The sequence below is a fragment of the Polyodon spathula genome, chromosome 1 (assembly GCF_017654505.1).
Source record: "Polyodon spathula isolate WHYD16114869_AA chromosome 1, ASM1765450v1, whole genome shotgun sequence".
NCBI lineage: Eukaryota > Metazoa > Chordata > Actinopteri > Acipenseriformes > Polyodontidae > Polyodon > Polyodon spathula.
This window is the reverse complement of record NC_054534.1, coordinates 102,123,027-102,139,310: the sequence shown is the minus strand read 5'-3', so window position 1 is coordinate 102,139,310 and position 16,284 is coordinate 102,123,027. Positions and strand designations below refer to the sequence as shown.

General features: G+C 36.3%; 1 protein-coding gene across 1 annotated transcript; it reads right to left on the bottom strand.

The window, feature by feature from the left end:
* Positions 1-2,840: 2,840 nt before the first annotated feature.
* Positions 2,841-15,021, bottom strand: LOC121325573. Its single transcript, XM_041268289.1, has 9 exons — positions 14,030-15,021; positions 9,182-9,499; positions 8,679-8,840; positions 8,341-8,353; positions 7,759-7,818; positions 7,343-7,410; positions 6,755-6,821; positions 6,105-6,169; positions 2,841-4,150 (listed from the first exon to the last, which is right to left on the bottom strand). Exons 1-9 carry the CDS (start codon positions 14,082-14,084, stop codon positions 4,050-4,052), a joined length of 909 nt encoding a protein of 302 aa, XP_041124223.1. The 5' UTR covers positions 14,085-15,021; the 3' UTR covers positions 2,841-4,049.
* Between the last annotated feature and the right edge of the window lie 1,263 nt (positions 15,022-16,284).

Here is a 16,284-nt window from a genome sequence, read left to right as displayed (position 1 = left end):
CGGTCCTAACTGGTACTAAGATAACACATTGGATATGCCAATGTTCGTTTCAATAATCCATTTAAATTCATGTTTTCCGTTCAAAGGGGTGCTATCAATTACACATTTTAGCGTGTTGGTTTAAGTGCTTTGTTTTTAAATAACACCTATGAATGCTTTTTTCCCAATATTTCTTGTGTATTGGGATTTTATACTGATAGGCAATCTGTTGCAAGTATTACATTTTAATCTTAGAAATCAAAAATAATAGTAACGCAAAATATCAATGTAAAACTAACTCAGTGTAAAGAACCAAAATAATAATAATAATATTGCTATTGAAATTTTACCTTGTCTTCACTTGAAGTTCTTATTCCTGGTAATTTTTTTAACTACTCTAAATTAGTGAATTTTTAGCAATGGCTGACATTTTTCTGTCAATGTAAATTGTTATTATCAGACTGATAATAATTTCAGTTTTTTTCACCGGGCCCATTTCACTGTTCAGGATGTGCTTGCTTTCATTACTGGAAATGACCGTGGAGGATGAGAGGATGAAGATGCTGATGATGAAGACGCTGATGATAATGATCCCGATTTTACTCCAGGGAATGAAGACATGAAGAGTGACGATTCAAATGGTGATGACGAGGGGGTCTGAGGGGAGTGAGTCTAGTGATTCGGGTAATGTGCCCATGCCAAGCTTGACCCGTAGACAGCAAAGGAGAAAAACGGAATTTACTTGGAAAAATAAAGCTTTTGAGCCCCTGATTCCACATTTCTAGGCTAGAGTGTTCAGCGTCCAGTCTTGAAACTGCCTGTCCACTGGCATATTTCAGAGGTTCATAACATCTGAAATGCTGGAGCTACTAATGGAGAATACAAATGTGTACCGTGTATAAAAACATGGCCGCAGTGTTAACACCACTGTTAAAGCACTGGAACAATTAATTGAACTCTTCCTACGCATGGGCCTTTGCCAAATGTTAGGAAATCGTTCGTACTAGGAAAATGACATAAGATTTCCTCCAGTAGCTGCTCACATGTCACGTAATCGATTTCAGACATTGCTGATGGTTATACATTTCGTGGACAGTAATGGTGTATCTGACGAAAAAGGACAAGTGTTGGAAGATCTGCCCATGGCTCGATCTGTTTCGAAAGCATTGTCTTGAGACGAACAAATGGTGCCCTTCAAAAAGAAGTGTAGCCCGATGAAAGACAGTATGTCAAGAACAAGCCCCACCCATGGGGTCTGAAATTTGGGCCCTCTCAACCTCCTCAGGAATACTCTGTGATATGATTTCTATTAAGGTGGCACTGGGAAGCAAACCCCATTAGGTATGGGAAGTGATGTTGTAGTCAAGCTGTGCAAAACTCTCCCGTCGAATCAAAACTACAAGGTATTTGCTGACAATTTGTTTGCCTCAGTACTACTGATGGTCAAACTCCTTGAACGACAAATCTACTTTGTAGGAATACTCCGTAGCAACTGTTTAGCAGGTGGTGCTCTGCAAATTGAAAAAGTCCTTGCCCAGAAGCAGAGGATCAGGGGACTAGCGTTGAGAAAGACAAAAACATTGTGATTGTCAAGTGGTACGACAACAAACCTGTTACTCTGATATCATCCAACTGTGGAATTGATCCCCAAGATCATGCCCAGCACTGGCGCAAAGTAGACAGGCCATTCATTGTCAAGGAATACAATAAATTCACGGGAGGGATCGACCTCGTCAGTGCATGTGTTGCAAGGTACAAGTACCACATGAATTCCCATAGGTGGTACTACTATCTGTTCTGCTAAACCATCATGCTAGCGGTAATCAACGCATGGATGGTCTACCATCACAACTGCCAAGCACTTGATTTCCGTAAACCAATGAAACAACAAAAGTTCCAGGCAGAAATTGCTACCGGCCTTATTCTTGTGAATGCAGCACAAACAAACAGTCGCCCGTCAAATTATGCCTCTGCCTCGCCTACACCAGTACCACCCAAGAGAGTTGTGTTGGACCATCAAATGATGTTCGTTCAGACCAGTTTGTCCACTGTGAAGTGTGAACGCTGTAAAGTCTGCACCATCAATGCAACGGACACTCTTTTCGAAAAGTGTGATGTAAGACTTTGTTTCACAGGAGACAGGAATTGTTTCAAGCTGTACCATTTGGCTTATGCCATTTTAACTTGTTGCAGATGTGAAACATTTACCTTTTAGTTCTCAACCCTTTATCTATGACATTTGTTGACAGACTGTGTAGTTTTCTGGCGGGCTGACTTAAGTTTGAACTTGTCGCAGACTTTTGCTCCTAGTTCTAGACAACTACAGTAATTTGACATATTGTTGAGAAATTCCAAATAAATAACTAGACTAGCATTTTTTAAGTAAGATTTCTACATTTGTAGAGGTTTATAGCTGAAAATAATCAGACTGATCTCTTGTTTGTGTATTTACCACAAAAGCCCAATGTAACTTATGTGTCATATAACATCATTTCATCCCAGGGGAGCAAAATAGCCCAACAGTCCCAGAAATGTTTTCCTTGTGACCAACTGGGCCTGATATATATATCCCTCATATTTTTATTCCAAAGTGGGTATGCGTCTCAGAGGTATAGGATAACCAATTCCAGTTTTGGTACGATATTTATTGCACATATGATGGAACGAATTAGATAAATAATGCACATAAGCAAGTTATAATTTTAATACTCAAGTCTCTTTCTCTGTATTGCATATATATATATATATATATATATATATATTTGCATACTGTTTTCTAATATGATAAATTACATTAACAATGATGTAAAAGACTGGAAAATATGTTAAATTCAATTTAAAAACATGTTTAAAAATAGAATAAGGTACCTGATTTGAACGGGCGCTTCCCTTTCTTAGTGGAAGTTCTTTAGGCATGCATGAGCAAGCGCTGTGCGCTGCGTACCATCTGATAACAACACCACACTGGTTTAAAGGGATAGTGTGTACAGAGTGTGACCTGTGTTTCCATTAATATGCTGGTGTCAAGGATTACAGGTCAGGATCTATAGTTCACTGGTCCAGGCTTGTTTTGAGCAGGCTTGGTTTCTGCTCAACACAAAGTGTTTCCAAAAATGTCAGGTTCTTAGAAGAGGAGAGTCGCTTTTTAAGTTGTGCAAGAATTTAAGATAAGAATATCATATTTTTATTTTGTGTACCCTTGTATTTAAGGGTACAGAACTGGAAGATGACTGTTAATTTAGGGATAGTGTTCATGGAAACCGGCAGAGTGGACTCAATACTATCCAGTCTCCCTGTCTGACACAGTATCACCAATAAACAAAAAACAACACAGTGGTAAAGAAAGCTGACTAATGCAAAATTATTTAACAAACACATACAACATTCAAAAGTGTGCATGAACAATTGCATTCATTTGTTTTACTGTTTACACGTGTACTGTAAAACAAATAAAGCAAAACTGTAAAGCAATTTTACAGATACATAAAAGTCATTAATAAAATTGTAATTCTTGTACATAGTCTGACAGTGCATGTTATCAACAATATTAATCCCAAAAATTGAATGATATTGACATTTTAGCCACGGTGTATTTAAGATGTTTCAAACACTGGCTATGCTGCCTTGCAGTGCTGATATACTACAGTTTAACTGCCTCTATTTTTACAGTTGGCACAAGGACATTATTTACAATGTATGTAAAATTGTTTCCTGCTACCGATAGAGGGAGCTGGAGGCATGAAAATAATTTCTTATATGCATTAACTATCCAGCCTCTTTAATGTGTCACTCCACCTTGCTAACTCGATTCTTGACCCACACACTCCTATCTTCCAACATGTCTTAAATCGGGCGATGTTAGCATAGAACGTTGCCATTGCTGGACAGGATGGTACTTTCTTTTCTTTTATAGTACATAAAAATCTTGATCTGCACTGTGAGTTTCAATACTTTACTATGAGAGCAACGATGCTCATTTGGATGTTGTAAATGGTCAGATTGTTATCTTACAACTCTGTGACTGAATACAAACGACACTGCCACATGGAGTATGTATTTTAAAAGTTTACTCAACAAACTACGGTCTGAAACACATCTTCTGGCATCCCCTTCATTCTGTTCTGTTTCTGTAATGCCTTGTGAGAGCGTTGGGCTTTATACTTATTATTATCTGGAAAGGAAAAATAGTGCGTGCATTGAAAAATCACACAGTAAAGACACATTTCAAATAATGATATACTATTAACTGTAGAAGAATAAGCTACTGTACATAGCCACTTAAATACTTAAGTGATAGATAATACTGCTGCAGTTGCATAATACAGAACATATGCAGTAATTAGGATCAAATGCTACTGAAATAGCAACATTGTAAATGATAAAACCACAGGGTGCATTGAGTGTATGAGGAGTTCAGTGTTCCGAGTGGAAGTCAGGGATGGTGTACTGTACTAGTGAGGGACACTGCTGTCTCCAGGTACACTATTTGCCCCCTGTAGTTCTAGCATTCATATCAGTACTTTTGATATTTCCCTTTTTAAAGTGCTGGGGTGAAGTGACAATGCAGCCAGCACCATAGCAACTGACATTAAATTGAAGATCTCTTCTGCATTGGGTAGAGCAGAATAACTGAATTCTAAAAGGACAATGGGGTCACAAAGGAGATTCTACAGCTCTCCCAGAAGTCATTGTGTTTCCTATGGACTATTGTGATGGGTGTTTATCCAAATTACCATGTAACCTTATGTGGGGTAAAACTACAACCAATGAAGACATTAGCAAAAACTTTTGTCTACTGTCAACAGCAGGCAATTTTTTTTAACTTACTGGTTATTCTTAATTGCTTTCCACTTTCAAAAACACACAGGGAATGCTTTATTTTGAGTGTCATAAATAAGTGTTTAAATTTGTATGTAATTAACCATTTGCTGAAGTTTAGTTACTGTACATGATAATGTCATGAATGTGTGTCTCCCATTATAATGATATTTAAGCTCATATTTCTTATATATGTTGTTAAGAATGTTTTTGGATACTTGGTAGTTTCCTGCTCCAGTAAATAAAAGGGGCACAAAGACTGGTGTGTAGCGTTACCAAAATTATTCTATAAGCTGTCCACACTACCTAAATAATATGCATTTAAACCACTTGATTGCCATTCACAGTCATATTTTCAAATGGTGGTGATCATGTGAATAGGGAGTTAATAGCTTTATATACAAGTCTTTGCCTGTCTTTTTTTTACTGGAGCAGAAAACTACCAAGTCTCAAAAAACATACTTAACATACATATGAAATAGGAGCTCAAATTGCACTCTAATGATAGATATGCACATGAATGACATATCTATTCAGTATGTATTAACATGTAACTAAACTTCAGCAATTTGCACTTACTGTAAACTACACTGTTTATTTATCTATTTATTTTTGCACTGTAAACTTATATTGCCTGTAAGTCCCCTTGGATAAAGGTGTCTGCCAAATAAACTCATGATAATACAAAAAGTCAAAAAACATACTCAACATACATATGAAACGTGAGCTTAAACGGCAGTCTTATGATAGATACACACATGCACGGCTTTTCTATTGTTTATTAACATGTAATGTATTAATTACTTAATTCTGACAAACAAAATAAAGCAATACCAACACAAACAAACCATGCCCTGCCTACAGCTCTGTGATCACACCTCAGTGCTGGGCCTCTCTCAACCTGACACCTAACATTGTGCCACTCTGTGTGGTTTCACATGTGGCCTGAGGTAAAATTCAATCCAGAAAATTATTAATTAATTAAAACAATTAAGCAACAGTTGTCCACTGGGAGCACCAAAATTGCTGTTATACTGTAAGCTAGTGGTTCTCAGTTTGGGGACTGAGGACCCCATGAAAATACCTGAAATTTCCCCTTTGCAAAACAACACATATATTTAATATCCAGAAGTGGTCTTTTACTGTTGTGGTGAGAGACAGGTCTTGTGATACTCACAGATAATATAGAGTACAATTTTAATTGCACTGCAGCATGGTTTCTCTCTTGTTGGTGCCCACATGGTGTATTGGTGTCTATGGGCAGTATTCTGTATTTAAAGGTCTACATATTGTCTAATTTTCCTTACCTGAGGCATCAGTGGTTTGTTTGCAATGTTTTTTTAGTTCCCTGCTGTTGATGTATATATGCAAGCTGAAACAACAATGAGAAAATAATTGAAACAGTGCTTCCATAGAAAGGCATCACAATCTTATTGTGGCAGGTCGGTGAGTGGATACAGGCCCAGAGACAGACTGCAGTTCAAACAAATATACTTTTAGTATAAATAAACACAAAATAAATGTGCACAAGGGCAAAATAAAGGGATTTAAACACAAATAAAGCAATACAAAAACAAAACTTGCAAAATTAAGGTTTCCAGGCTGGGCAATGCCTTCACTGGATTCACAAATACAAAAAACCACAAACACCAACCTGCTTCCTCAGCTCCCTCCCCCCCAAATGAGAAGCAGAGGCCTCCTTTTATGTCAGGTGGCTGGGTGCTGATTGATCATTAATTAACCTAATCAACTAATCAACCCCAGCCACCTGAACATAATAAACCCAGGCAGGAAGGGGAAATTAACCCCATCCCTGCCAATTAAAAAGGGCAGAGCTTTGCTCTGCCACACTTACCTATACAAACAAACAAATAACAAACAAAAATAATTAATCAAAGACAAGCGGACCGCATCTTCTATGCACACACATATGGCAATTGCTTAATTGGAAACACACCTTCTCTTTTTCTTAAATTGTCCCTCTGTCTTCCTCTTTAATTGTGCATTTCCATGGAAAAAATGAGCTGTGAACAAAGAAACGACAGCCCTAAATCACAGTATACTGATTGAACATGCAAAACTATCCTTTAATAGCACACTTCAAGTGCTCCCTCACGATTTGACTTTTACACAATGTACTGTTTCCTGACAAACTTACGTACTGATCCCTGACTAAATGATTAACGTACAGTTCCTTTCTGCAACTAATGTTGTCTGTTCTTTAGCACCACCCAGCTAAGAAATAACTATTTATAACACGGGCCTATTCAAGGTTTAATTAATATAAGTACTTGATTCTGTGGCATTACTTTTAAGAGATGGAACTCTGGAACATTTAAAAACATTGTTTAACAATCAAAACAACAGTAGTGAAAAGTCATGTTATTGGCTGCATAACATGTCAGTCCATAAGGGAAGCAGCTGGTTGGTTCTGGACAATCAAGTGAAAAACACACTGTCTCAGATTCTGGGGGTGTCTGCTTCTGTCCTGTAACCTCTGAATTCGATTCTTGCTGTTTGAAAGCAGTGACAAGCAACAAGTTACCTTTTTGTTTTTTCATTTTGTTCCGTGTTTCAACAAGCTCAGTAGGGTTCACCTGAAAATCCTTATTGCTGGAAACAATTAAAGAACAGAGTTTTGAGCAAGGTTATATTAATCAGAATGGTTGACTCAACAACTGTCACCACTCTTTCAACTACAGAACAGAAAGCAAGTAAAACCAGCACCAATGCACTTTTGAAAATATTATTCTATATTAAAGTGTTTTTTTTCTGCTTTCTGTGAAAAATTTGAATAATTAAGTCATGCACCTAAAAAAAGTTACTTAAATTAAAATATATACTGCATACAATAGAAAATGTGTTCATCTTTTTTTTAAAATAAATACTTTGTAGTATAATAAATCGATAGATATTTGTAAACAGCAATCAGACATAATGCTTAAAAATCAAGAACCATACCTACTGAAGTCGGAAGCAGTTTTGATTTCTTCAGCAGTTTTTGTACTGTGGTCTTTCAAACTGTGTAGAACATTAACTCATAAACATCAAAGCAAAAACGGAGAAGAAAGTAGACAGATGCTTCAGCTTTGAGCTAATGCTTGTCTACACGATGTTCTTATAGGTTTTTATTATATACATTAATTGAAGTTGTGGGTAAACTAATATTAACATTTACAACATAGATCTACAATGACCCAAATTTAACTCGATATTAATTCTGCTCTTGTTTCTCCAGGAATGATTTCCTGCCAAACATATTAAAATTACCACATTTAATAAAAAATACAGTGAAATGAGGTTTGCAGTATCATATATATATACTCATATAAATATACAGTGAAATAGGATATATATGGGGGGGTATATATCTATATATAATATATATATTATATATATATATAATATATATATATATAGATATATATATATATATATATATATATATATATATTAATTATATATATTTTCTTTCCATCATTTTGGAAACCCCTGAAAATTTTAAAACGCTTTTATTAGACAAGGATTTCCATAGTTTCTTACCTTTTTGGGGGAACTGTGGGGGGAAAAAAAGGATTTGTATGAGCTTCTAAAATATTGTGGTTTTTTTTGGTTTTGTTTAACTTAATTTATAAAATTAGTTGTCTGTTTATTACTTTATTTATTTCTTAAAATACAAAAAGCAGTATACTTCTTTTAGTATGATAGCTCAAAGTTTAGTAATCAGCCAACTAAAAAACTAAGGTACAATACCAAATCCCATTTGACTGATACTGCCTGATCCTGTCCTTCCATGAGAAATATTTTCCAGTGCCGTAAAAGGAGCCCCTGAAGGAATGGATACTGATTCATGTTTTTTTTAAAAAAGCAAATCCAGCCACCTTTGTTATTGACATACACTGGGATGTCACTGCCTCCATGCCAACAAGTTCTTCTCAAGCACCTATAGCCAGTAAATAGAATAACCAGTATTGCAGCCCCGGCTAAAGCTGCTGCTATAGGCACTGTCCAGGCAGATTTCCAATCCTCGTTGGTTTTGTTGGCTGTAGGGGAAAAAAAAAAAGTACTATGATGGAAAAGATGCAGTAATTATCCCATGTTATTACCCAAATTTAGAATCAAATTCACAAGCAGGTAATGCAGATCAAGTTCCTTGAGCTCTTTACATGTAGAGTGATGAATTTTGGAACTACAGCAGCACAGAACAAGCAGAACAGGTTGAAGCTACAATGAGCTAACCCTCAGACACAGCTTTAGAACTGCTTAGTTATGTGATATGCTCATATGGGCTTCAATGGTGACCTCTTACCAGCTCGGACCAGGACAGATCAGTATAGACCTGTCATTGCTGGAAGCAGAGATAACGATCTTATTAGTTACATACCGTTGAATTTCAGTGTGGTTCCAGGTCCTGTTCCATTTTGCATAGGCAACGGGATCTCCACAATCACATTGCACCAATAAACACCTGTTTCATTTACACCTGTGTTGTGAATTTTAAAGTATGTCTTTCCTCGGTGGAGTGAAGAAATATTTTTGGTAGTTTGTATTGTAGAATTGATCTTTTTCCTGTCCTTGAACCAGGATATTCTGATCCGCTGCACCTCACAGCTGCTATTCCACTGGCATGTCAGTAATGCTGAGCTTCCTCTATCAATGGAGATCTCGGAGGGGGACTGTGTTACATTTATATCACATCCCTCTAAAAAACAAATCAGACACAGAGACAGTGGGCACAGGTCACAAAGCCTAATGTGATAGAATAAAATAGTGCTAATGATAATTTGGAGCAAAGAGCTTTGCGAATCTAACCCACATATTTTAAACAAGCTTGTCAGTGACATCCAAACCCAGCTGTCATTTTAAAATGACACAGAGAGACAAAGAATGCCCATATCAAGTTTCATCATAATTAGATAAGAAGCTATCAGGATATATGTGAACAAATGTGCAGTGGTTTGCAGAAGTATTTCACCCCCTACCGATAATGTCACATTGTGTTGAATTACAAATAATGTGTGCACAGTTTTTCAAAAGAGCTTTTTTTATTCAAAGCTGTAGTGGTTAAACTGAACACTGTTATATGAGGAGGAGGTTAAATATCAGCCAAACTTACAAAGAAAATGTACAAAATGAAATTTACTGGTTGCCATAAATTTTCGATTGTATTCAAGTCAGTACTTTGACTGGGCCACTCAAGAACATTCATTCTCTTCTTGTTCAACCACTCCAGTGTGGCTTTGCTTTGTGCTTCGGGTCATTGTCCTGCTGAAATGTAAATTTTCTCCCCAGTTTCAGTGTCTTGGCTGACTGAAACAGGTTTTCTTCAAGGATTCGCCTGTACTTTACATAATCAATTCTCCCCTCTATCCTGACAAGCTTCCCAGTCCCTGCTGAAGAGAAGTATCCCCATAACACGATGCTGCCACCACCATGCTTGACAGTTGGGATGGTGTTGATTGAGTGATGTGCAGTGTTGGGCTTGCGCCAAACGTAATGCTTGGAATTTAGACCAAAAAATTCAATTTTTGTCTCGTCTGACCACAAAACCTTTTTCCACATGTCTGCAGTATCATCTACATGCTTTTTTTAGCAAACTCTATACATGCTTTAAGATGATGCTTTTTGAGTAATGGCTTCTTTCTTGCCACCCGTCCATACAGGCCAGCTTTGTATATGGACCGGCTTATTGTTGATGTGTGAATACTGACTCCCATCTCAGACACAGAACTTTGCAGATCTCTCAAGGTCATTGTCGGCTTCACAGTGACATCCCAAACCAGCTCCCTGCTTGCCCGGCTGCTCAGTTTGTGAGGGCGACCTGATCTGGGTAGTGTCTGGGTGGTATGATGCATCTTAACTTCTTAATGATGGACTTCACTGTGCTGAGAGGGATAATCAGCGCCTTTGAAATTTTCTTGTACCCTTCTCCTGTTCTATGCCTCTCTACCACTTTATCCCTGACTTGTTTCGAAGGCTCCTTGGTCTTCATGGTTGCTTTGTTGGATCACTATGTGAGTGGCAGCTTGAAAGCCTTTATATACCTGAGGGAAATTATCTACGAGTTAAACCACTTTGAGTACACACAGCTGAAACTATTTCACTAATTTTGTGACCTTTCAAACAAATTATTTGCACCTGAGCTGATTTTGAGCTGCAGTAGCAAAGGGGTTGAATACTTATGCAACTGAGGTTAATCTGTTTTTCTCTATAAATTGTACTTATTTATATTCTATATGCATTTTTTACTTCATCAATGTGGAGTAGTTTGTGTAGATTCTACATGTAAAGTCTAATTTGAAAGCGTTGTGGAGTACGCTCAGGTGCCAACAAAATGTGAAAACTTTGCAGGGGGGTGAATACTGTTGCAAACCCACCGTACATGTGACAAACAGACATGAAGACATCCTTTGTATATCTACAGATTATGACACGCTTGTGCTAAACAATGTTATTAGCAAGTGTTATCAAATATTTGTGTTAACAATAACTTGACACATAAAATAACTTGTTTTAAAGAAGGTGTCCAGCAAGTTTAATCACAATTTAAAAAACTCTAATTAAATGCAAAACTATAGACCATCTCCAGAAGCGATAACAACTATGTATTGGTTTTGTGAACAGTGCCCAGTTATTCCCTATAGTATTAAGATTCAGTTATTTCATTGCTAATTGATCGTAAATTTTCTAGCCATGAAGAGTCAAATGTAAATAAATAAAACAAGTGCAACAGTATATATTTATCTTGCCTTAGTCGGCCGAACAACCTCTTCATGTTCCCATCATTGGGTGGCGGATCTAAATATCGTTGCTGTGACAACTTCTTATGAAGTCTGTATCTGATTGTATTTGTTTGTTTGTTAATCTGTCTTTTGGCTCATAAACATTTTCCAAGTTTCTTATTTATTTCTTTTTTTGTGTATTTTTGTTAACAGATAACTTATGAGGTAGCAACCTCCTTAAAACTGTAGAACTGTCAAACAAAGAGTTTTAGGAAAAATCTTTTGTAGCAAAAGTTTTGCATTTGTGGATGAGGGACAAAAAAGTTACACTCCCTCAATCTGGAAGAAATCTTTTTTTTTTTTTCACCAAGAACAAGTAGAAGAACTGTGAGGAAGGTTAATAACAATCCGAGATTGACTGGCAAAGACATTCAAAGTGAATTTGCTGTAAGCGGGACTGGGGTTCCCATTTCAACCGCAGGTCAAGTATTGCATGGTGAAGGTCTCAATGGTTACAGACCAAGGCACAGGCAATGTAGTTCCAATACATGGTAAAATGAATTCCATAGCATATCAAAAGATATGGTGTTCCAACACAACAACAATCCAAAGCACACATCAAAATCTACTTCAGAATGGTTAAAAAAGAATAAAATCAAGGTTCTGAAATGCCCTAGTCAAAGTCCCTATCTAAATCCGATTGAGAATCTTTGGTTTGAGTTGAAGAAGGCTGTGCACAAGAGAAGTCCTCGGAATTTGAATGAACTTGAACAATTTTATGTTGGATAACGGTCAGAAATCACTAAAGAATTATGCCAAAAGCTCATTGACAAATATCCTAATCATTTAAAAGAGGTTACTATTGCTAAAAATGCCTCAACTAGATATTAAATTCATTTTACTTGTCAAGGTATAAATACTTTTGAATTAACATTTTTTGAGTTTTGCAAAAAAATTGCTGAAATAAATAATTGTAGACATCTATTGTAATTTTCTTTATTCATCCACAAAAAAAGCAAAACATGTCCTACCAATTTTTTTTCCCTATAATTCTTTGCTTTTGAAAAATTTCAAGAAATTATACATTTCCTTTGGGGTATGTAAACTTTTGACTATAACTGTACATTTAGAGGCAAACTAGAAACCTGTTACTTTTTTATGAATCTCACCAAGAAGAGCTATTCTTAGACAATCTACTAATGTGAAAGAAACTCAAAGGGCACTTAGTTGTTCTGAAATTTACATCTATGAAATATCTTGGTAGAGCAACATTTTTCATTAGAGCTAATCAAGTCCTTAAATTGCAACTTGAGGAACACCCGCTTGAATATAACAAAATCACTATCACTGAAGCAGAAAACATGTTGGGTTCTGTTTGTACTGAAAAACACACCCTTTCCCGCCGCAGCTAATTGTAATGTTTTCAAGAAGTTTTGGTGAATTTAATTGAATTAACATATTATTACTCAATTTCTATGTGTTGTATTTGAAATTGTCTTGAGACATAAGGGGTGAATCAATGCTTAGGGTGCATTCTCATCTGATATGTCACGGTTTCCATAGCGGTAAGGAATCGTGAGTTTTTAGACAACTTGAAATGTGGCAAATGTTTTTTTTTGCATATTTGTGGAATCCAAGATTAAACTTTCTCAACAAAATATGAATACATTTTTCTTGAATGTTATTTTACAATTGGTAGCGAATTAAAAAGTAAAAAACAAATACAAATATTTTCATCTGTTCCAGAGATATTGCAATTAATTTATTTATTTTGTGATTGTGTAGCAAAATTCCTCAAGTTGTGTGTTCTTAACAAAAATACCAACATTTGACAAACCTGGCAGTCAAACTGATAACTAAGCATAAGGGAAATATGGTGGCATCCAGGGTAATGTACACACGATCGTACTGCTAAACCCGTAGCTACTCAGTTGTGTGGTGTTAACTTGTAGAACTATGGACACTGAACCCTGCATTACTGTCTGAATAGTTTTTTAGTCTTGTATCTTGTTAAGCCCTTTGTGATGGTGGTCCACTATGAAAGCCGCTATATAAAATAAAGATTATTATTATTTTATTTATTTTTTGAACAATTGTCAAAAATGACATTTCATTTTAATATGATATGCACAACAATAATTCTATATAGGAAGAAAAGAAAGAAATATGTTACATTAATATTAAGTTCCTTAGCAGCTAACATTACTAGAGATGAACTGAGGTAACACGTAAAGTATAATGTCTGTATCTACATTCAATAAAGTGGCTGCTGCACCCTTAATTGAATGTGGTTGTTTACCACCATGGGTGATTAATTTACGCCCTTATTGATACTACTATTGAAAACGATTCAAACAAAAGTAGAGTAAGGGCCACAAGTGGGTTTATTCATTTTAGTTTAGATTACAAAATATGAACCTCTTTTCATTCTAAAAACTACAATGTTAAAATATTAATAGATGCATGCACAAAATGAATTATATACAAGTAATATATGGAGAATGCCTTACCTATGCAGATCAAGTGAAAAAATAAAAGGTTTTTAATGGTCTGAAGACATGCCATTTCCCTTGTCACAACTAGAAGGTTGAATCCCTTGCTAAAGATAAAATAACCTGCTGATTTTACTGATTGGTATTTCACAGTTAAGCAAGTTCAGTTTAACAACTGTGCTGTGAGTCCTACACTCACTTCCTCTTCAAAAACCACAGCAATGCAGTTAGAAAAAGTTACAATGACGTAAAACGACGTACAATTTCTAACATGGTCTTCAAAAAAAAAAGCCCCCTATTGAAGCAACATCAAATTTTTATTATAGAGTTGCTGGATCTGGTTTAATATGTCACACTGTTTTACATGCACTTAACATACTAGTTGTCGGTCGTGGTATTCTTTTATTTTTATTATATATTACCCCACTTTTTCAAACCTCATTTCAAATGTCCAGTTCAAATATCGCCTCACAACTGAAGCCCAATTACCTATCAGAAGGACTGATAATCTTTCTTCGTTCTGTCAAGCTGATGGACTTTTGATCCACTGAATTTAAGAATTGAATGCTGCCAAGCTACTAAACCTGTAGAAAAGACACTGCCTGAGCAAGCTCCACCTGGCCTTGTTGGGGGCCTGACCACTATTGGTTGCTGAAGCATGTTGAAGTGAACTATCCCCAGCCGATTTTCCTCCCTAACACTCCAGGGAGAGCTAAAGGACAATGCTGCACTCCCTGCAATGCAACTCGGCACAAACAGGATTCAAACAAGCGAGCTCCCGCTTGCATGACTAACCCTGCACAAAGAAACATATAGTTTTGCAAATGTGTATTTTCATTTTAAAACAATACATCTGGTAATGCTGTCAGTAAAGGAAAATTCTCCTTTAGGGTACCTTGCCCTCTAGAAAACCTGTTACAATTGCACTTCCTAGGTAGTTTCACCTCAGCAGTGTATTTGGGGGACATTTGAGGTGCAAAACAATTACATTCCAAAAGTAGACAAATCTAAATCTAAAACAATGGTTTAATACATCAATTAAACAAAAATATTCAGAGAAAAAAAGGCACTTTACAGAGCGTTTAAAAGGGACCAAAAACAAAGTACACAGAAAGAGTACTTGGAACTGCAAATACACATCAAAAAGAAAGTTAGAAAGGTCGAGGGAGATAGAAATGAGCATTGCTAAGGGGGGTATAACCAATTCCAAAAAGTTTTTCCTGTTTTTCAGCAAGAGAACATTCAAAGAAGAGGTAAAATGTCTAAGAGATACAAATGGCAAAATCATTGACAAAGAGAAAAAAATAGCAAACAAATTAAATGATTACTTTTTACAAGTTTTTATAAAGGAGGATATAGTCAACATGCCCCACATGTCGACCTATTCCTACCCAGTTTTAAACAACAGAGGCAGAAGTGTTAAAGGACTAGAAGCTCTTAAAATAAACAAATCCCCTGGGCCGGCTGAGATCCTCCCAATAGTACTCAAAGAAATGAAAGAAGTTATTTACAAACCGCTAACCAACATCATGCAACAGTCTCTTAACACAGGGGTTGTACCAACAGACTGGAGAATTGCAAACGTAATACTGATCCACAAAAAGGGAGACAAAACTGAAACAGGTAACTACAGACCAATAAGCCTGACTTCTATTATGTGTAAATGTATGGAAACTCTAATAAGATCCAAAATGGAAAATTACCTATATGGTAACAGTATCCTGGGAGACAGTCAACATGGTTTTAGGAAAGGGAGATTTCGTCTAACTAACCGCTTGACTTTTTTGAGGATGTAACATTGACAATGGATAAGTGCAAAGCATATAAAATGTTTTTTTTTTTTTTTTTTTTTGGACAAAGTCCTGCATAAAAGATTAATTCTCAAGCTGAACACAGTAGAGAGTCAAGGAAATGCATGCACATGGATTAGGAATTGGTTAACATGTAGACAACAGAAAGTACTGATTAGAGGAGAAACCTCAGAATGGAATGTGGTAACCAGTGGTGTACCACAGGGATCGGTATTAGGTCCTCTGCTATTCCTAATCTACATTAATGACTTAGATTCTAGTATAGTAAGCAAACTTGTTACATTTTCAGGTGACACAAAAATAGGCGGAGTGGCAAACACTCTTGCAGCAGTAAAGGTCATTCAAAATGATCTAGACAAGATTCAGAACTGGGCAGACACATATCAGATGACATTTAATAGAGAAAAGTGTAAGGTACTGCATGCAGGCAATAAAAATGTGCATTATAAATATCATATAGGA